This window comes from Sparus aurata, chromosome 23, assembly GCF_900880675.1.
Source record: "Sparus aurata chromosome 23, fSpaAur1.1, whole genome shotgun sequence".
Taxonomy (NCBI): domain Eukaryota; kingdom Metazoa; phylum Chordata; class Actinopteri; order Spariformes; family Sparidae; genus Sparus; species Sparus aurata.
The window spans coordinates 13650914-13673600 of record NC_044209.1 but is presented as its reverse complement, the minus strand read 5'-3'; the positions used below and the strand labels follow the sequence as shown (position 1 = coordinate 13673600).

General features: G+C 44.9%; 1 protein-coding gene across 33 annotated transcripts in view; it reads left to right on the top strand.

The window, feature by feature from the left end:
- LOC115575189 (voltage-dependent P/Q-type calcium channel subunit alpha-1A-like) overlaps window positions 1-22687 on the top strand; it is an 87347-nt gene that overhangs the window by 42587 nt on the left and 22073 nt on the right. For 10 of the 33 annotated variants that reach the window (XM_030407041.1, XM_030407054.1, XM_030407051.1 and 7 more), the window contains exons 19-41: window positions 859-909; window positions 2267-2432; window positions 2646-3280; window positions 3441-3784; window positions 3876-4011; window positions 4096-4225; window positions 5326-5385; window positions 5507-5613; window positions 8664-8672; window positions 10430-10529; window positions 10785-10945; window positions 11354-11494; window positions 11581-11782; window positions 11888-12052; window positions 12457-12567; window positions 14455-14538; window positions 16683-16685; window positions 18373-18489; window positions 18676-18741; window positions 19048-19145; window positions 19234-19384; window positions 19627-19754; window positions 21149-21245. In XM_030407041.1, the coding sequence (XP_030262901.1) occupies window positions 859-909; window positions 2267-2432; window positions 2646-3280; window positions 3441-3784; window positions 3876-4011; window positions 4096-4225; window positions 5326-5385; window positions 5507-5613; window positions 8664-8672; window positions 10430-10529; window positions 10785-10945; window positions 11354-11494; window positions 11581-11782; window positions 11888-12052; window positions 12457-12567; window positions 14455-14538; window positions 16683-16685; window positions 18373-18489; window positions 18676-18741; window positions 19048-19145; window positions 19234-19384; window positions 19627-19754; window positions 21149-21245 (3262 nt within the window). Of the gene's footprint in view, window positions 1-858; window positions 910-2266; window positions 2433-2645; window positions 3281-3440; window positions 3785-3875; window positions 4012-4095; window positions 4226-5325; window positions 5386-5506; window positions 5614-8663; window positions 8673-10429; window positions 10530-10784; window positions 10946-11353; window positions 11495-11580; window positions 11783-11887; window positions 12053-12456; window positions 12568-14454; window positions 14539-16682; window positions 16686-18372; window positions 18490-18675; window positions 18742-19047; window positions 19146-19233; window positions 19385-19626; window positions 19755-21148; window positions 21246-22293; window positions 22391-22687 lie in introns of all 33 variants that reach the window. The other 23 variants (XM_030407042.1, XM_030407040.1, XM_030407036.1 and 20 more) reach the window with 13 other exon arrangements.

Sequence of the window (22687 nt, the reverse complement as noted above, 5' to 3'; positions counted from 1 at the left end):
GTTCCCAACATGCATGGTAAACACATGGGAGCATCATTTGTTGGAGTTAACCCCTAAAGTGAGGCAATACCTCTGTAATGTAATGTAGTGTGACGTTAAGAAGGATGTTATATAGAACAGAGGAAGTATTTCATAAACGACTGTTATAGTAAAGAGAGAGAAGGGCAAACGACACAGAAAATATGATCACTTGTGGACACCGAGGGAAGGGAAATAATTTGTGGAACAAAAGTGTTGTTTACTGGAAAAAAAGATAGCCAGGAAGATCTAAATTTCCAAGTAAAGATGTTGTACACAACACACAGGAACATCAGAGATACCTTTAGGAGTAGAGGAACATATCATAAAAAGATACAAAACAACGATCGGGACGGAGCAGCAGTAATAATGCAGGGAACGTGAGTGATGCAAGAGAGATGAAATTTGTGAGATGGCTAAAAGGAAGACAGAGGAGAATAAATAAATCGTTTTAGATTCACGGAAGGAACAAACCGCGGAGGTGAGTGTGCGAGAGTGTCTGGTGTTATGTGTGTTTCGTGTGTGCGTGTGTTTGTATGTGTGAAGGGTTGCATTCCAAAATACTGAATCTGATTGGCAAAACAAAAAAGAAAAAAAGAAAAGAAGATGGAAAAACCTTGACATTTTATTCAGTTTTTGCATTTCCAGGCATTTTTTTTATTTTATCTTATTTTTTTACTTCTTATAGTAATTCAGTCTTCACCGACTGTTTTATTGATTGACCGTTTTTTGGGGTAGACTGAATTTTTAAATGGTGGATAGGTAAAAAGTTCATTTTGGAATGAAATCCTCCTGCTGTTCTTTCGTGCCATCTCACTCACCAGCTGTTTCCCTCCTCAGCAACAAAGTACACAGTGAGTGTCACAACGCTACCGACCCCTTTCTGGACTGGTATTTATTTATTTGTTTATTCATTTCTGAATCCCTTCTGTTGATTGACTTTACAACCATTCCTTGCTTTCTCTTGTGTTTTAGAACACCATCCTTTCCTTGTCCTTTTCTTTCAAACTCTTTTATAAAGTACATACTTGGCTTTCTGTTGGCTTATTTTCAAGATTTGTTTTCTGTTGCCGTTACCTCGCAGTACGGCTGTTGCTTTCCTGTGGTTGACTATTGGCCCTGGGAGGAAAAAGGGAGTTAAAGTTGATTACTGGTGGAAGTTTCGGAGGGTAAAAGGCCCTCTCAGACACAACGCGATTTTAGTTGCAGTCGCCTCTGGGTTCAGCATACATCTGACTGCTTCAGGAGGCCGCAGATGACAGAGCAAAATAGGTGGAGTTTTCAAAACGTCTAGCAGGGTGTCTTTTTGTTGTTGCCAACAAAGAAGATATAGCTGTTCTGTGCTTGCATGCACTAGCATTAGCTCTTAGTTTGTCCTATAGATGACACGTGTTGCCTGCCTGCAAGCTGTTAAAACATGCCTGATATGCCTACATGGTTGACATATCACGATAGGGCATTCCTACTGAGGTCTTGATAGAAGCTTTAACTTGTGCTGTTTAATTCAAGACATGCACAATATTAGCTTTCCTCCGATTTCCCTTCCCTGCCTGGCTGCCTGGCTCATTTTCTTTTGGCCACGTCTGTACTCGTCACAGCCCGCCACGCCCCCAAAGTTGTGACCTCGTCAAGCTGTGCACACGCTTGCTCAAATTCAGTGGAAAGCTATCAGGGTACGATGCAGGCCATTGGAAAAAAAAAAAAAAGGGTTTCAAAGCACTGTGGTGCCGTTGTTGCGTTGTGTCTGAAAGGGCCTTAAGAAAGTCGGTGGTCACTGACAGTTTTTGGGTGTCACTTTGCCATCTCTTCTGTTCAAATGGTGGGGTTTGGCTTTTTGTCCTCCCAAAATTTGTTAATTAAATTGTATATACTTTTTAAAAATAGTTTTTCTAGGTTAATTATGGATTATTACAACAAATTCTGATCTTGCCTCCATTTTGTGTCCCTACATGGTTTACCAAATTCGGGCTGTGCTGCCCGGTGCTTTGGCAAGCTGTGTAGACACCCAGAGCCTTGTTTTGTTGAGCTGCCTTGTTCTATAGGTCCAGCCAAATGACCCTTTACACGTCTGTGGCCCCCAGTGTGTCGTTATGTCCTGGCTATTTTTATGTACTTATATTTTTGGTGTTGGTTTTCACCTCATTCCCATGGCTTTGTGTGTACATTTGCAGAGCGGTACATGTCTTTAAAGAGGTATTTAATGCTGTCAATACCCTCCTCTCTCTCTCCACCCTGCTTCCTTTTGCAGTAAGGAGCAGCAGAAGAACCACAAAGGGATCAATAAGTCAGTGTGGGAACAACGGACCAAGGAGCTGAGGAGGCAGACCCTGGTGTCCAGCCGCGAGGCCCTCTATAATGAGCTGGACACTGACGACCGCTGGAAGGCAAGAACAGGGAGGGAGGAGCAAAACAATGTAAAGGACAAGGCAAACAAAGGCCCCTAGACTTGTGCTATCAGTATACACAAGTGATGGCAATGACGATAATGATGATGATGAATTATGTTAGCATGTTGCTTGCCCGAGAAATGTTAGAGAGAAATGCTTCCAGTTTTTGTCTAGCTAGAAGGAATTATAGCGTTATTCCCTCTTCTCGGCCATACCTTCTGTCCTTTCTTTACCTTGCAGGTGAACTTTGCACGTAACGTCCGTCCAGACATGAAGACCCACCTGGATCGACCCTTGGTGGTTGACCCGCACGAGAACCGAAACAACAACACCAACAAGACTACTGCCAACAATTCAGACCTTTGCTATAGCCAGCACCATCTTGCTGATGAGCTCCACAGACAAACGCGCCTACACGAACCCGGTGGCCAGGTAGGAAGTGGTGGTGGCGGAGGAGGCTCGGGGCCGGTCAGGCCTCCCTTGGAGCGGGGCGAGTCCACAGAGAGCAGGCGGAGCCGCAAAGGAGAGCACCACCACCACAGCTCACACGTGCGATTGGATGCCACGGTCATCCCCGGGCCGGGCTCGGAGGAGAGGCCGTCCAGGCGCCATCATCACACCCGGAGTGGCAGCCGAGGGGGAGGCCAGTCGGAGCACAGGAAGCCCAGGTCACAACGCAAATGTGCAGAAGATGGCGAGGATGGCGGAGGAGGGGCTGGAAAGACAGGGAGACATAAGAGCAAAGGGGTTGACGGAGGTGGGGAAGGGGGAGAGCAGGAGGGAGCTGGTGATGGCGGTGAGAGGAGGCCAAGAAGAAGTCGCCATGGCAATCAAACGGATGGCGAGGGGAAGAGGATGTGCCAGCACAGAAGGAAGTAAGTCCATTGCACATGACCGTAGAAATAATGCAAAATCTATTTCAGCGATGATCCAGACATATATCTGTCTGTTGATGTCCTCTGATCCCAAAAATATCAACCATTGCAACATTCTTTTTCCTATAACCAATCACTTGTTCTGACTCCATCTCTCTAGGGATTGCAGTGTCCCCAACCTCTCTACCACACGACCCATCCAGAAGACCCTCTCCAGGCAGGACAGCCAGTACAGTGAGGACATGGACAACCTCATGAATACTAAACTGGTCTCTGGCTCTACCAGCGAGGTCCACCCTAATCCAGTTGCCAACCACACTGCGGCCCCTGCCTACGGATCGGCCCTGCATCTAGCTAACAGCGGCACTCACGGTAGTTTGGTCACATTAGATAGCTATGGGAGCATCGCACATCACCGTGCCAACAGTGTCATCAGGCTGCCCCACCCTGACTACACAGCTGTAGACATGCCAATTTTTCCATCCACTAATGCCATACTGCAGGGTAAGGAAAGAATGACTATATGATGTCCTGCTTCTGTTATCTGCTTTCTTCAATAGCAAACTTTAATTTCTCCCCATCTTCCTCTCTCCAGTCAATAAGAATGCCAACACGGAGCCTCTGCCAGCTAAGGAGGATAAGGACGATGATGATGATGAGAAGGGAGGCGAAGGAGGACCCAGGCCCATGCCTCCCTTCAGCTCCATGTTCATCCTGTCCACCACCAACCCGTGAGTGGGACGGTTACACATGCATGCGCACACACTTGCCTACACTGTATGATGCGGGGGTAAAAATTCTTTGTTTGCTCCTAGGTTTCGGCGGGCGTGTCACTACATCTGCACTCTACGTTATTTCGAGATGTGCATCCTGCTGGTCATCGCCATGAGCAGTATTGCCCTGGCCGCCGAAGACCCTGTCTGGCCCGAATCCCCTCGCAACAATGTAAGAACTTCGACATGCATTCATTTGTCGCATGAAATATTCTATGTAAACATGATATTACAATGCCTTTTTGATTTTTATTTAACATGCCTGTTGATTTTTACCTCACCATTCGTTGGTGGACTATTTAAAGGAATAGCTGACATCATCAATGGCAGAGTGACACTGGTGTGGGAGGAAGGCTTGAATCCATGAACTCTGATGTCAGTCATCTAATAGATGAAAAGCTGACCCCATGAAAGAAGTAGAAAAGCAGAGATGTCTCAGGAAATGTTAACAGAAAATACAGAACTGGTTGGTTTTAGGGATATAAATAGAAGGTTCATGCGAAGGGAAAATAATACTAAATAGAAAAATAGATGAATTAATTCAAAACAGAATACATTAATAAATAAAGTGTCAAAGCAAATACATTGCAGAATTAATACAAAGGTAAATACATGCATGGGCAAACTAAAACAGGAGTATCAAATTATGTTAATATTATTTCATAATTTTTTTGTGCATTTCAGGTGCAATACGTAAGAATTGGCCATCCTCATAAAAATTTGTACCGCAGACATCACCAGAGAAAGGCCTTATTGCTGATAACTGTCGCTGTTATTAGCTAGTTAGCTCAATAAGCAGTGCAGCTAGCGACCCTATTTGCTGAGTTGGGAGCTCGGAGCACCAGGCGGAGTATTGGTGTTTACACCACTAGCATCCTGACTTCATAGATTTCTTTGACAAAATGTCAAACTTCCTACTTATTGCACCTTTAATGGCATATAAATATATATTGATCTATTCATTTATTTCTTTATTTGTATTTGATTTGGGCAGTTTCGGTCCTCCATACAGCCTCAGCCATGTGTACTTAGATATTTAATATAATGTTTTTTTCAGTTTTTAATTGTAAAATGAACTGCTTAATATACTAAATGAGCAATTATATAATATAAGAATACTGAACTATCATTTGAATATAATATTGAGATAAAATCCAAAAATAAATCGCACCATGATGTAGATTCTTTGGTCGACACTGTACACACACATCTTGTCACTGTTTGCACTGGCTGGATGCAGAAGCAGATCGTTTCCTCTCTCTTTCCCTGCAGGTTCTGCGCTATTTCGACTATGTGTTCACAGGAGTGTTCACATTTGAGATGCTGATAAAGGTAAGGCAAGAATCAACAACTTCCTCCAGAAGTGTTGAGAAACCCAGCCCAAATGAGGACTTGACCATTTTCATTGCCGTCTCTTTTCCACCACATCATCCTCTCCTCTTTCCTCCTGCAGATGGTGGATCTGGGGTTGGTCTTGCACCAGGGCTCTTATTTCCGGGACTTGTGGAACATCCTTGACTTTATAGTGGTTAGTGGTGCTCTGGTGGCCTTCGCCTTCACGTAAGTCTCCCTCCTGCCTCCCTGCTTTCCTCTCCTCTCTTCCCCACGTTCCTCCTCCTCCTCCTCTCCTTTCTGTCTACTGCCTCACTGGCACCTTGGAGTACAGCATCCCCCGTTCTGCTTAAATCACCCGTAGCTCGAATCGAGCCCTCTCTACCTCTTCTTTCTCTCCCTCTCTCTTCAGCTCATTCTCTCTTACACATTTTCTCTTACATTTTCTCAAACTTATTCCTACCTGTGCTTATAAATGGCCAATCATCTAAGTTGGCCATTTCCTCTGCCTCTCATTCAACATCGCCCCGAACAGTCCCGCCATTTTTAAGCCCCTTCACCAACCCGCTATGCCCCAACATGTAAAAAAAATAGTATCCCAGCATTCCCTTCCTATCCACCTCCTCTTCCCACTGTGAGAGGTGAGGCCCACCCTTTGCACCTGTAACCCTTTAGTGCCCAGGGCGTTCTATAGTTAACAGCCCATGCAAAGCCAGACCAGGCCGTGCTGTGCTGGCTCCCAAAAAATCTCCACGCCCTTCTCCACGGCAACGCAGGTACTTTAAACCCTACTTGATCTGCATGACTGTGAGGATACAATACAGTATAACTGGGTAAAGTCAGGGGTAAGTTTATGAGCACTATGCTGGGTACAAAGCATGAATTTTAACTTTTGGGATTTGCTGTCATGCTTTTGCATGGTTGGGGAGACTATGAAGAGAAGCAGGCCTTTGGGACTGCAGTCATGCTAAGTGTAATGAGAGTTTTGCTGTAGTTCCAGGACATACAGCACAATAACGAAATAAGAAATAGTTCTCTTTTTTTTCTGCTGTGTAGCATAAAAGGACTAAACTCAGTTCCATTTTACAACCGTGGCGTTGTAAAATGACAAGTAAATTAACATTTACCTTAATCATTTTAATGGCAATGCTGTATCCTCAGCTGCAGAAATGAAAGGCTGTGCACGATACTGTTTCATGACTCTAAAATACCAATCTGTATTTTCAGGAAACAACCAAGTCTGGAAATACACGTCTCGTAAATATTTAGTTCTTGTCGTCTTGTGTGTGGGTTACATCTGCGTGGGAAAGGTTGGGGGTTAAATAAGTAGATCTGGGCGATATACATGAAGACATTCTGGCCATTGGATGTTGTTTTTCTTATGAATGCACTATGAGTATGAGTAAACAGTATGAGCTTAGCACAACTTGTCAACATTAAAGGTGCACTATGTAGTTTTGGAGAAGAAGTTCTAATCAGAAGGGAAAGTTTTGAATTTTTCATGCCTAAACAAACTACATAAACAAACCCTCTTTTGTTTTCATGCCTGAATAAACTGAATAAACAAACTGTACTACTGTTTCACTTTGTTTACGTGTGGCGGACCCTGCCACCTAGGGACCTTATTGTCCACTGAGAACAGCTTGTATATTCAGTGATGGAAAAGATACATGTGTCTGAGATTGTGTCAATAGCTCATTAATATTGTAAATATTAAGTTTGCATTTCCTCTCCAAAACTACACACTGCCCCTTTACTGGCATCTGATGCAACTATTAACCATTTAATAAGATACTGGCTTACCATCTATGATATTTTCTGTATTTCAGTCATGTATGTTTTTGCGGTCCTCTGATATCATGTCCAAACGCTCCATCGGGCAAAAATGAAGAACAAAGCGTAACCGGTAGTTTGCACAGGAGCATAGTAGTGTTATGGATTGCAGACCAGCTTAAGGATGAGAAATTGCTTTTCCTATAAAAGAAAAGATGAACTCTGGCAGGTGCTCCAGGGTTCTAGTGGTGGTGCCCCATCTATAAGACCGGCTCCTGCTCCGGTCCTTTCTCTACGTTTTTATGTGTGTGTTTTTTCCGCTAACACTCTTCCTCCTACTTGTAACTGATGTGGTACATGCGAACCTGTCTGTGTTTCTGTTTGTGTATGTGTGTGTGTGTGTCTATGTGCCTCTGTCCTTAACGCTGTGTCCTCTTAACTCTCCTTGTCACATATTTATATGTGTCTGTGTGTCCTCTCTCTCTCTGACTAAGTCTATACCTCCTACAGACTAATGAACAGATGGGTACATGTTAAAAGTGCCTAACACAGTCACGTCATAGCAGACAAATTTAAATATATCAAAGAGCTTTACAAAAACAACACAGCTGCTTAACATATTCAAAGTGATTTTCATATGAATGTTCAAAGTTATGATGCACCAGAGTGGCAAACCTGAGCCGGTTCTGGTTTATACAGCATGTTACCATATAGACGAAACTCGCAAAAGCAATCAGCGATGCCAGTTGAAGTCAGATTTAACTACGATTGGGGGTTAACATCATCTAATGGCTGATGGGGAGATCCGAACCAGTCAGAACAGACTCGCACACATCTAGATAGTGCCTTGATTCAATTGGTGGAAATCAAAGCACTCCAGAAAGGCTCAGCAGCATCATTGGAGATGTTTATCGCTCCTTTAATCCAATTAGTCTGGCCTGAGACCTGCACATTCCTGCAGCCGGAATTGAGCTCCGTGTCCAGACAGGCCCCTGTCATAGAGACACCTGCAGGATGTCTGAGCAGAGTTTGGTTGGCTCAGAGATGTACCTTTTGAGATTTGTTATTCCACCATGCAATGAGTGTCCTAGCAGGAGTTATGTGTTTATGTGCAAGCTGACCTCACAGAATAACTTGCCGTGGGACAGCGATGCAGGCAGTAGTTAAATACTGTGTTCTAGTCACATTTTTTGTCTAAAAGATACGTGTACGTGCCTTTATGTGCATGTGTGTTAGCCTTGGAAAACAGTAGTTTACGGGCGGGAGGGTTGATTTAATAAAAAGCAGGCCTTGTGCTCTCTCTTTCTCTCTCTCTCTCTCTCTCTGTCTCTCATATGGATGTTCTCCCCTTGTGAAAAAAAAAACTCCTCTTCTCTCTCTGTGTCCCATTCGGTGTCTTTCTCCCACCCTTTGTCTTTTTTTGTCTCTCTCTCTCTTTCTCTGTCTTCCGCTTTGTCTCGCTGTCTCTCATCCCTCTCTCATTTCTCCGTTCGGACCACCAACAGCGGCGGCGGGTAAAGTTCTCTCTCTTTTTCCTCCTCATATTTCTCCCCCTCTGCACTCTCAGCGCCTGTTCTTCTGATCACACATGTCTTTCCTCATCATCCATCCATCCATCCATCCGTCACCACAGTTGGAGTTCTGTACTTGTCTTATTCTTCCCCTCTCTTGCCATTGTTCACCATGGAACAGCTCTGTATGAAAGACATGACTAAACCTCAACTTCAGGTGTTCGGCCCAACCAGACATTTTTTGCTAATTACAAGTTGATTACAGAAAATGTCCGCCAAAGACAGAATGAAAACGTGACTAAGCAAACACACGGAGACACAATTTTACGCACTGAAAAGAAGAAAAAAACAATGCTGTAGAACCTAGAAGTTGTTCACACACACACACACACACATACGCATACAGAACACACCAAATGCACACATGTGCTCACCATCTCTACCCGCACACAACCACCAGCCGTCTGCCATCTGGTATAACAGCTGTAAGACAAAGGCAGATGTGCATACAGATGCTATCTCCCCTCAGGATCACTGTCAGCGACCTTTGACCGAGAAATTTAGAGGAATCAGGAAAGGGAGTTAAACTACCAGAAAGTTTCCAGTGATATTGAGAAATTAACCATTATTTAACCAAACACTTTGCCCTTTAAGCATCACATAACTCCTGTACGGGTATATATAGAATCTCATTAGATATTTGCTGTAGTTTGGTTCATAGGCTCGCTTGTAGTTTTCTAATCACAGCGACAGGACCAAAGAAGCGAGGTTTGGCTGGGCATTTCAATCAGGAAATGCTCGCTAGAATACATCTTTGTCTTTTGCCGTGACGGCCTACAAGACAAGATTCCATGCTGTTCGAACAATGCTGTGAAAACCAGCTTATCCTAATCGTAGTTTAGAGTTGATAGAGATTTCACCGGTTGAGTCATCAGAAGAGAGAGTTTGGCTGTTTCTGTTTTTTTCTACTGCTCTTACGCACATTGTGACACGACCAAATTGTGAGTTGTGTTTTTTTCACGGAGTCGGAGAAATCATAAAAGTGTCGAGCACTGTGTTAACGGAAGAGCACTTTACTGTACGTGACCAACCGAACAAGGCTTCCTACAGTCAGCTGCTGAGAGAAAAATACGGGGTTGTTTATTGTCTCGCTGAGACCACGACTAAACTCTCTCTGCAAATGCCTCTGTGTAGATTAGAGTTCTCCATCACTCAAACTGCTGCTTACAGGGGGAAATATTGCAGCATGGAAAGCAAGGTTTCAATGCAGCATGAAAATATTTCACCATTAGCTGGGCATGTGCAAGTCGAGGCTTTAGCCGTCTTTGTAAAGCATTGAAATACATTGCAAAGTACGAAGCGAGCGTAGCCACCACACAGCGACCAGACAGGAACGACGGCAGTCGTTCCCGTAGCATGTCCTGTAGATGACCAATAGCACCTAACTCTAGCATGTAGCTACAATGCTAACCTCACACTTAGACCCTAAGGCTAAAGCGTAATAAATAGCAATGCTGCATGTGTTGCTATGTGTTTTTAACCCAGACGCAGTTACTCATTTTGAGTTAACTCGGACACAACTCCCATCAAGGAATGGCTGATCACTGCCATTTTGGAATCCAGAGAAACTGAACCTGTTGTATCCACCTGAACCTACTGACTCTATCTATTTGGATGCATGTGTGTGTGTGTGTGTGTGTGTGTGTATTTGCGTGCGTGTCTGTTGCCGTGTGTCGGTGTGGCTGAACGTGAACGTGCAGGGGGAGCAGCAAGGGAAAAGACATCAGCACTATCAAGTCCCTGAGGGTGCTGAGGGTGTTACGACCCCTGAAGACGATCAAACGTCTTCCCAAACTCAAGGTACGTTTGTGTAGAAAATGTGTGACCTCAGGTTACAGTTACCTTTTCTAGAAGCATGGGAGACATGGCATCTAAATAAAGGTTTGGCCCCGAAAACAACATTGAAATCTATCCCAGACGTCTTCACATTGTTTCACCCGCTACCAGACAGCAGCAATCGCACCTGACGCCACGTTCAAGACCAAAACAAGCGCTTAATTTCGACCCCAGGGTATTGCTTTCTTACATTAACCCTTCTCTTTTCTGGGTCCTCAGGCTGTGTTTGACTGCGTGGTGAACTCTCTGAAGAATGTGCTCAACATCCTCATCGTCTACTTACTCTTCATGTTCATCTTCGCCGTGGTGGCTGTGCAGCTCTTCAAGGGCCGCTTCTTTTTCTGCACCGACGAGTCCAAAGAATTTGAGCGCGATTGCAGGTCAGGATTGTAGCCCAACTATGTGCAGTGCACCCAGAACGCTGGAAGTGTTCTGGTCACCCTCTCCTGAACGCCCAGTCTTAAATGACCCGGTCTTAGTTTGATAATTATGATGACAATGAACAAAGTTGAAGATTCATTTGATTCATAAAATTTTTTTTCATCAACGTCTCTGTACATATAGCGATTATGTTGTCATCGTGAATTCTTTTGGCCAAGATAACGGTCCAGTGAAAATGTGATATTGTGACAGCCCCAATGCAAACCACCAAGGCTAACAGTTTAACAAGTTATTTCTGAAAAAAACATTTCTGAAAGCATCAACACAGATGTCTTCTTGAACACGACTCCATTCGAGGGCAACAGTTTATGCGTGTTGTGCTGATGATGTGATGTATCTGACCTCAGGGGCGAGTATCTGGTGTATGAACGTGATAACGAAGTGAAGGCGCAGAAGCGGGAGTGGAAGAAGTACGATTTCCACTACGACAACGTGGCTTGGGCCCTACTCACCCTCTTCACTGTGTCTACCGGAGAGGGGTGGCCGCAGTGAGTATACCTGAACATGCGCGGTCACATTCAACGCGCGTGCTTTCTTTTCCAACTTATAACCATCCACTCCTCTGCCTCTGCAGGGTGCTGAAGCATTCAGTGGATGCGACTTATGAGAACCAGGGCCCGAGCCCGGGGTACCGGATGGAGATGTCCATCTTTTACGTGGTGTACTTCGTGGTCTTCCCCTTCTTCTTCGTCAACATCTTCGTGGCTCTCATCATCATCACCTTCCAGGAACAAGGAGACAAGATGATGGAGGACTACAGTTTGGAAAAGAACGAGGTGAGTGGGGATTGACCAGAAAAACAGGAAAGAGGGAGGATTAGAGAGAGGGAAGGAGGGGAGAGCAGAGCAGATGAGATACAAATGTGTGTGTCTGTCCTGCAGAGAGCCTGTATAGACTTTGCCATCAACGCCAGGCCCCTGACACGACACATGCCTCAGAACAAGCTGAGCTTCCAATACCGAATGTGGGAGTTCGTGGTGTCGCCGCCGTTTGAGTATACCATCATGGCGATGATCGCGCTCAACACGGTTGTGCTGATGATGAAGGTAAAGAGTCTACACGCTGCAGCCATCGAAACAGAAGTGCATGTTCTAACATAAACACACATCGGACCGAACAGAACCATGTTAACCACTGACTGCTGAAGCTAACGTCTCTCTCTCTCTTTGTATTTTTGTCTCTAAACACATTTTTAACGAACATGTCTGACTCTCCGTTGGGTGAGTTGTCTGTCCTTTAATGTGTCTTCATACGCACCTCCTTTCTGTCCCTGGCTCTGTGTGTCTGTGTGTGTGTGTGTGTGTGTGCGTGTGTGTGTGTGTGTGTGTGTGTGTTCACATCAATGCACGCTCATTTGTGTGTATGGCAATCCACTGTCTGGTGTTTGTACACTGCTTCTGTTGGTATGAATGTGTGCGCTGCCTGTGCGTGTGTGCGCGATTGTTTATAGTATGACGGAGCTACTGATACCTATGAAGATGTGTTAGCCAACCTGAACATAGTGTTTACCTCCCTCTTCTCCATGGAGTGTGTACTCAAGATCATCGCCTTTGGAGCACTGGTGAGTGTGTGTGTGTGTGACGTGCTCTACCGTGTCTTTGAATAAAGTGCTGAAAATGTGTTATTATTACATCGTGCCACTGTGTCCATGTAGACTGATAATTGTGAGCAGGCGGGTTGTATAACAGTATCTGCACTGACATGGACCCTAACATTTCATTGATATCAGAATAATAGCTCAATCTGAAGCTGGTCCAATGTTGCCAGGGTCATTTTCGCCCAATAGATGCTCCTCTAAGACGCTTTTGGCGACAAAACAAAACAGTCACTCACGCCAGGAGAAGAGAAAGGGGTTAGAGGCAAAACGCAGAGTCAAAGCCTGGGATTCACGCAAAACCTAACGAGACAAAAAGCGCCTGAAAGACGCTTGAAACCCAGCAATGTGTGCTCGCCAACGACAAGTGATCAAGCGACAACTTGAATTCACAGTAGATCCACTGAAATCCACCTCACCCCACAGCCCGGGAGAGGCTGTTGCGTTTTTCTGCAATCACAACAGCGCTTTTCGGGGGAGACTCAATGCGCCTTCATGCCTGGAGCGCCAAACGAGACTAAGACGCAGTAAACAATGACTTTTCTAAATAAAATGTTGCTCTGTTTCATGCTGTGGCGAGGGTTTGTCTTTTCCGCAGCCCCATCCACTGTTTTGTTACTCCGGGACACAGTGCCTGTCTTGCATTACTGCCTATATTATTGAAAAGAAACTGTGGAGGGGAATAATGAGCTGTTATAGGTTTTTTTTTTTTTTTTTTTCTTAAGAAGATGCAAGACACAGGAAACTTCCAGAAGTCGGCAGTAAAGTGTGCAGTCATCAGAGCCCGCAGAGGAAGGGCGAGAGGGAGGGAGGGAGGCAGACAAGGAATAAAATGGATACATGAGATAATTCGAGGATGAATGTTGGGAGGAGATATAGGACAGAGCGGGGTCGGTAATACAGTAATTAGAAGAGCGGAGCAGAAGTGAATGACAGATAGGCGGCGCAGCGCGAGAGGCAAAGATTACAGAGGAGGTGGAGATTAGGCAGGATAGGATTTGAAACTTGCACAATCATAAAAAAAAAAAAAAAAAGAAAAAAAAATGACTGGGCCTCAGAGACGTCTGTGTGTGTGTGTGTGTGTGTGTGTGTGTGTTTGTCAAGGTGGTTTATTTTAATAGCCACCGCCCTTGCTCTCCCCACTTGTCTAATGCACAGTTTAGCTGCAGGGGATATGTAGGAGAGCAACAGAAGCAGACCTCCACCTCTCCCTGCCTCTCTTTGAGTCTTTCCGCAAAATTCAAATATCTGTAATTCTGTGTACGTCTGTGGGTACGCTATCCGCGGAGATAATTGATTACATACAGGAGAGGGATGCGACGTCCCCTTTATGAGAATCTGTCAGGGCTCTGGGTTGGTTCGGGTTTATGGCGTCCGGTAATGTATAGTATGTGATGTTTGATGGCTGGCGTAGTGTTCTGATGCGGTACAAGCTGTCCCCGGCTTGTCCGCTGGCATCCATCCAATGTGCCGTCACCGATGGTCCATTTGTCTCATCTAATTCCTTCCCCGCTCCTGTTCAACACTGACATGTCTTTTTTTTCACTTTCTTCTTCCCTTTCTCTTTCTGTCTGACTTTTATTCTCTCTCCGCCTTTGCTTTGTGTTCCTCTCCTTTTTTTTTTTTCTACATTTTAATGTCACTTCAATCCAACCCCCTCATCTCGCTGTTTTGATGTGGCGCGTCAATGCAAACGTTTTCGGTCTATCGCCGACATTTCTTTCCCCCTTTTTCCATCCGTGTTCCCTCCGCATCGTACCGTCTCATCATCCTCTTCCCTATCTCCACTTCGTCCTCCCTCTGTCCTCTCCGTGCTCCATCTCTGTTCTCTTTCCTCCCTTCTCTTGCTCACAGAATTATTTCAAAGATGCCTGGAATATTTTTGACTGTGTGACAGTTCTGGGCAGCATCACTGACATCCTGGTCACCGAGCTCGGGGTAAGTAGCGGGATCTGTGCCAAGTTTGATAGGCTGTTAAACAGATAGAAATGACGTTGTATGAGCAGTGTTTAAGTGTTTGTTTGTGTGACTGTTTGCTAGGTGAACCTCACCATGTGCCTATGGGCTTGTACATCTGTCACACTGTCTGAAAACCATACAGTAGACAAGACGAGGAGTTAGGGGGGAGCATGAGTTTGAGGCCACCGCTCAGTCTCGCATTGCTCAGTCGTGCATGAACATCTCTTGAAAGTCTTATATAATTGTCCCAGTTGGTGGGACGAGGAGAGAGAACCAGACTCCAGCTCGCCAGCGCTGAGCCACAGCGGGACAGCGAGGCAGGAAGCATGCTGATGCTCTGCAGTCAGCCAGTGCACAGCCTTCTGCGAGCAAACCCCAAGCAGCCAGTCAGATTATCAGATTGCATCTCAGTAGGCCAATAGAGGGCTTTGCAGAGCGTTGCATCGCACATCTGTTAAACACTACAGCTGAAGTCTTGAAGGTCCTTTGGACACCTGGCTGTGCACAAGCAGTTTAAACAACTAGACCAGGAGTAGAAAATAAATATATGAAAGCTTCCTTTAGCAGTGTAACTGAAAGCGAGCGTTCTCACAGTTTGGTTAGCTCTAAAAGACAAAAATATGACATTTGCACATTATATGACCATGTCATCTGGCTTGGTATGAATTTAATGAGTATGTAATGTAGGTACACCCATCATCACTTAAAGGTGTGAAGGTTTTTGGGGCAGAAATGGAATGTAGTATTCATAATTATGTTTTCACAAGTGTACAGTCACTTGAAACTAAGGGTTATTGTGTTAGAACTGGGCTTTTCAAGCCATGTAGATGTCCATTACGGCTGCCTGAGGTCACTTTATCATTATCATTATCACCTGAAAGCAAACTGACACTGACCACCACTCAAAAAAACAATGGCTTTATTTATCAGAATGAGGTAACATACAGCCAAGAAAGTGTTGATATGTGTGCAGGTCTGTTAGTGCTTATATCTGGTGAGAGTGGCATTAAAAAAAAGAAAATAATAAAAAATGAAAATGTGTTCAGAAATGACTCTAAAAGTGCGTTCAGACAGAACATGAGGAGACTTTAGATGCAGCGTGATTTTCATACACCTTCAATGTGAGGATGCAAGAGGTCACGTCACACTTAAGCAGTATTTCGACTGGAGCAAAATTATTCATGCTTGTCCCCAGGCTGTATTGATGGAGGACTGAAACTGCCAAATAAATAAATAAATAAATAAATAAATAATTGGCTCAACATATTTACTTATTGAGTCATTTATATATTTAGTTATTTCTGATTTGGGCAGTTTCAGTCCTCCACAGTTCAGAGCCAATAACCAGCGAGAATAACGCGAGGTGAAAATGTTCCTCATGTTCCGTATGAACACGCTTTAATAGTCTCAAGTGTTGATCTCCTGCAGATGTACAGGTAGACCTGGTAGGAATTAAATACATAAAGTTTATTTAAGAGATGTCTCAGTCTCTTTGATAGCTTTGATTCCAAAGCAGGTTGAAAATGTGCACCAAAGAACGCCAAATTTGTATTTGTTAGACTATATTTCGAGTGCTGCACAGCCATTATCAAATGCTGTGAGCTCCATACTTTGCCTACCAGTTCTGTCTGAGTAAGGACGGGATACCGAGGATCCAAGCCCAGATTCTGGTAAATATATTGCTGACCGATTGGTCTTAATGTTGACATGTTTAGTCATTTAGAATCTACACATTTTTTTTGCCGTCTTGATCCTTGGTATCCCCGCAATATGGACGTGAAAAAATAATAATAATGATGATCTGCAGGCAGAAACCTGCTGCTGTGCTAACCTGTCTCTGTATTGACTGTTGATTTCTTTCTTGTTTTTATCTTTTCACATGCTTTCTTTAAATCTGCCACAAACTTAACGATGATCTACTGTAATCTACTTCGTCCCGCCCCCCCTTCTTCCCCCCCAACAACTACTACTTCCTGCGATTCCATCCAATCAAAATGCACTATGAATCCTCTGTGTCCACCCATGACAACTGGCTTGGTCAATCTCTCTGGTTGTTCTCCGAACCAACCAAAAATCCAAAAATTTGCCGCTATAAACCATATGTCTGCAACATCCACATGTAGATGGTTTGTAATTTTTTGGAGATCTTATTTTACTGCATCCGTTTCAACTCCAGTGTGCATGTTTTTTTTGCTTGACCCCCTGCAACCCCCCCCCCCCCCCCCCCCCCAAAATAAACCCTCAACTGAGCCCTAAATTTGTGAAATGTTGCATTTGTTGCGGAGTCCACTAACCTCTCTCAACCAGTCACTGTCGACTCATGCGTCATAGATACGACACCGACACGTACTGTACTGTAGATGCTTTAGGACCAGTGCTCACTTTGAAAAGGGGACAGGATTGTATGAACTGGAACAGACTGCAGTATCTACCGAGTGAGATTAGCCTTTCATGATATGCACACACACACACACACACACACACACACACACACACACACACACACACACACACATATGACAGTGACTGGGAGAGTGTTTCCAGTAACGGCAGAGTGAATCCAAAGCTTTGCCCCCTGGCAGAGAGGAACAAGTGATGCATGCGGCCCCTTGCATGTCTTTGGCAGGAACGCTTTATTTTCGCACATACACACACACATAAACACACACACACGCACGCACGCACGCACGCACGCACACAAACGCACAGACGCACACACACACTATTGTGGATAGAAGCTGCATGTGCCTGCTGTCAGTCCCTCTTGAGCACTTCAAGTCTTACTTCAATTGCACTTCAACGTCAGTCTTTCGTTCTTTACTGTGCAGTGTGGTTGAAGAACTACGCATCGCCAAGTCGACGTAAATTATATTTGTATTTCTAATACAACAAATGCAAATGAATGGCCGTACGACTCCAAATCAACTGGGATTACAGTAAATGTCCGGGCTCAACTTTAACGCAAAGTTTTTGAGGCGAGTAATCACGTTGATTGAGCCTGAAAGTAAAGAGACCTATAGACATTCTCCTAATGACCTTGGTTTGTCCTTCAACCACCCTCTTGGCTGTTATTGGGCTGTGACATCACCACAGGATGTCGCGTGACTTTTGGCAGCCAATCCCTTTCGGACGGTGCATCAGCTGCCATTAGCTTCTCCCCCCCCCCTCGGTCTGCCTCGTATAAGTGCACACTGCATGCTGTGGGCTTGCTTCATATTGAAATGTTGCATATTTTTGCCTTGAGAGAATTAGTGCATTTGGTTGTCTTTTCAAGGAAATGTCCTGACATCCCTGCACTTGAACTACTCACCCACTCCTACCACTATTACTACTACTATGTAACCCCAATTGGATGAAACTAGTTAGATTTGGATGACTTCCTCTCCCCTGTGTTGTTTGGTTTGGTTTTCGTCTAACTTACTGGTTATGAAAAAGCTTGTCGGAGCCTTGCTGAGTTTGGTTTGCTTTGACTTGTTTGGCTCCCGATTCTTTCATTTGAGTTTGAATCTCCCTCAGTTTGACTGTTTTTCCTCTCATTTTATTTTGTCTTATTTTTTTATGTTTTGTTTGTCTAAAGGAAAATTGTTTGCACACTTAGCACTAAAAAACTAATTACTCTTTCCCTTTATTCTAACCCCAAATCCCTCTTCTCCCCTCCCCTCCCCACTTTCCTCCTTTGTGTCCTTTCCTGCTTTTCTCTGCTCTCCCATCTCGGACTTTCAATCTTAATCCTTCCCACACCCCCTCTCTCGCCGTCTTCTCTTTGTCTTCCTGTCTCCCTTCCTCTGCGGTTATGTTGTGGCTGTACTGTAGAACAATTTCATCAACCTAAGTTTCCTGAGGCTGTTCAGGGCGGCTCGTCTCATCAAGCTGCTGAGGCAGGGAGAAACCATCCGCATCTTGCTGTGGACCTTCGTTCAGTCCTTCAAGGTTTACGCCTAATCATGCAGCGTTAACACACACGCAGAAGTCGCATGTGTTCGTAGTTGTAGATTCGACAGAAATACACATATCTGGTAGTGTATGTATGGTGCCTCGGTGCAGTGTCCTACGCCACGCACCGCGTGCTCGTACGTATCAAACGTAACACCGAGCGATTCGTGTGTCTCTCCTCAGGCGCTGCCTTATGTCTGCCTCCTCATTGCCATGCTGTTCTTCATCTACGCCATCATTGGGATGCAGGTGGGTGAGAGCCTCAACCTGAAAGATCTCTACAGTGCTTTTGGGATGCATTAAATATGCTTTATAGGATAATGGTGATGAGGAGGAGGAGGCAGAGAAGGAGAAGAGGATGATGAGAATGGTCATAAGGATTTTGTGCATAACGGGAGGAGGAGGATGATTATGGAAGCGGTGTGTGTGTGTGTGTGTGTGTGCAGTGGAAGGTTTTAGAGTATTAACTCTGCTTCAGTGGCAAAGAAGGCCAGTATCTGGCGAACGGCTACAGTCTGCTTTTTTAAGTGTTAACAATGTGCTTGTATGCCGCAGCTGTTTGGGAATATCGCCATCGAGCAGGACGGAGACAGCGCCATCAACGAGCACAACAACTTCAGGACCTTCATACAGGCTCTCATGCTCCTCTTCAGGTGTTTACCAGCGAACGTGTATTTTCTAGCATTCGAGTATTTTTGATAACCATCCGAAACTTGACGCTCTACCCTTGTTGGGTTTCAGGAGTGCAACGGGCGAGGCGTGGCACGAGATCATGCTCGCGTGTCTGGGGGGTAAAGAGTGCGACCCCCAGTCAGGGAACACGGACCCGGAGTGTGGCAGCCAGTTCGCCTACCTCTACTTCGTCTCCTTCATCTTCTTCTGCTCATTCTTGGCGAGTACACGCTAAGTAGCGCGACACCCTCACCCTGATGCACCCTGTCCCGATCCAGTAACAGTATAGAACGCATTATATATAGATATGATGTTGTTCTTGAGAAATTAGACTATATAGTCAAAATGACCCAATGGACAGGCACCCTCAGATGTCTCCTGTGCTCTTCCATACTAGCATCATCATTAAACCAATGATTTTATTCAACTAGTTTTGAATTGATTGTGTGTGTGTGTGTGTAGATGCTGAATCTGTTTGTGGCCGTCATCATGGACAACTTCGAGTACCTGACCAGAGATTCATCCATACTGGGACCTCACCACCTGGATGAGTATGTCAGGATATGGGCCGAGTATGATCCCGCCGCCTGGTGAGTGGCAACACGCATGCACTCAGGTGCACAGTACGCGCCTACTGACGATACAAGGCTAAATACTCAGGCTTTGAATACACTGACACGATGGCAGCTTTTATGATTACCTAATGACAACGTGGAAACAAGATGTAAGGCGAGTTATGAAGTGACGTACATTCAGCACATATGTAACTTAGGTCATATTTATAAATGTGTCACACTTTGTGTTGTATACCTACAGGAATGTAACTCATAATCTGATTATTATTATCATCATAGCTTGTTTTGATTCGATTGTCAACGCAGAGAAAGGCCCGAGCAATGCACCAACTTGTGTGTTTTTATGAGCAAAAGGTGTTAAAATGATGTAGAGGCAGACAGACAGAAAAAGAAAATGAACCGTTAGAGCAGAAACTTCTCGCCAGAGAGCTGCAAGGGGGCTGTAACGGACCTGAGCATAACCTTATCAGGCATCTGGTTATCTCTCTCAAACCGTACAACCCCTCCCTCCCTTCCTCCTCCCCTTCCTCCCTTCTTTTCTGTAAAACCATTCCTAAAAATACCTCCCATCCCTCCCCGAAACCTTTTTTTACTCTCCTGGAATCTGCATACTGCTAAAAAAAAAAAAAGAAAAAAAGAAAGAGAAACCTACCCCGTCCAACTCTGTAGTCTAAATGTCTGCGGTGAGACATGCTACGCTCGATGGTATCTGTATTCCAGTGCCTGTGTGTTGCCCTCTTCGCTGTCCTGTAGACTGCACACAGACTGATCGAAGCAGGGAAAGTGAGGAAAGAAAAGAGAAGTAAAGGAAGAAAAACAGTTAGATTTAGATAGTTGATTGCAGGTAAACTCCATGCTTTGTGCACTTCAGGAAATCAACACGTAACTTTTAAAACGTACAAAATTGTTACGTGTTTTCCCAACATGCGGCAGATCTTGAAAACTAGCAGGCTATTTTTTAACCCGGCGCCGCCCGACTATGGCACGGACGCCAACAAGACAAGCAGGAACATTGAACACATACTTAAGAGGGAGGGAGGGGGGTCTGCGCGCCACAAGTAGCTATTAGGCATTAAGCTGTTTACCGAGCACATGCTTTTCTGCTCAATTCCCTAATTACACACATGTAGTCAGGGGTTGGACTGTAGAGAGGGAGGCTGTAAGGGAAATGACAAAGGACCACATCCACGCAGCGAGGAATGTGTGTGTGTAGGGGTGCATTCAGGTGTGTCTACAGAGTGTGTTACTTACAAGTGAACATATTGTAAAGTATTTTCTGTGTACTTGTCAAATCTTGTGCTCTTCCTCCCAGTGTTTCTCTCTTCTTTCTGGATGTGTGTGCGTGCGTGTGTTGTTTTTCCTGTGTGTACGCGTGTGTTTTTCTTAACTCCCCTGTATTCTTCTTGCAGCGGGCGCATTCATTATAAGGACATGTACAGTTTATTACGAGTTATCGACCCGCCTCTCGGCTTAGGCAAGAAATGCCCCCATAGGGTGGCCTGCAAGGTTTGACTTCCATTCAAACGAAATCTCCTTCAATCTTCTCACTTTGCTAGCCACAGCATCCAGGAATGGAGTGAATGCCGCTTTATTTATTTATTTATTTTGTATTTATTTCTTTTTCTTTTCTTTTCTTTTTTTTTTTTTAACAACTTCTTTTCCACCATTATCGACTTGCATTCTGAACTGCTGAGAGAATGTGCGGGACAATGCAGACACCCAGAGAAGCATGTGAAAATGCACTGAGTGAAATGGGAAAAAAAAAAAAAAAACACGCATTGAGACGATTTAACACAAATCTTTTTTTTTTTTTTCTTTCTTTCTTTTCTGAATATTCGTTTTCGTTTTGCTTGCTGTGGAGCCATGGCTATAATGTAGCAAGCTACGGTCGCCCACTGTAGTGTTGCATTGTTCTTGGTTTTTGGGGGTTGGGGGAAAGACAGAAACTGCATTGACACCCCTTCCTCTTCCCTCTCCTCTCTCCTCGGCCGGGCGGGCGGGGGCAGCTTGGTGCCTGCTGTCAAGCGCTGCCTGGTCCCCCCCCCCCCCCCCCCGTGCACAGATCTCATACACACACACGCCAACACACACATTATTATTATCATACCTATGTCCTGCTTGCACAGAATTGTCTTCTGATAACACAAAAGAACATCGTCAAATTCCAATCCTAATCTTCCTCCTGTTGTCTCCCCTCCTTCTGTCATGTACTCCCTTCTCTTTTTTGACACAACTGTTAGAGAGTGCTTCAGCTCATAGAGAAGCCACATGGCCACAGTCTCTCCGAATCCGCCCAATAACCTTGTCTTTCTGTTGTTTTGTTCTTTTACTTTGTTTTGGTCCCACTTTGTTATTACTTTTTACCTCCCCCTCTTCTCTCTTTTCAATCCCTTGATTCATATTCTCTCTTTTCAACCCTCTACCCTAATCAATCTTCCTCTCAATCTCTCTCTCTGACTGCTTTTTTTTTTTTTGCTCCCGTCTTCTCCCTCTCTCTCTCCCCTTTTTTTTTGTGCTTTTGTTAACGGGGTGGTGGCACTGGCCGATGATGCAGTGGCAGGATCAGTTGCAGGGAAATGTATGACATGCTGAGGCACATGTGTCCTCCACTAGGCCTCGGGAAGAGGTGTCCAGCACGGGTGGCCTACAAGGTCAGAAAGGACCCCACATCTTCACCCAAGCCTCCTTATGGGTGTCGAGTGGGGCGGGGGGCGGGAGGGTTTTTCGGGGTTCAGGGATCCAAGCGCTCAACGTGGTGTAAACTTTAGTGTCGTCGTCGTTTCTTTGGTTCTGTTTCTGCTTCCTTTCTTCGTTGAAAAGTGGGGGTGGGCTGGTCGGTGTTGTGGCGTTGTGTGATGGTGTGGGACTGGTGGGTGGAGGTAGCAAGACAACTAGGGTGAAGGGGTTAGGGCGGGGGTGCGTATCCACAGGAGGGGACGAGAAGAGGG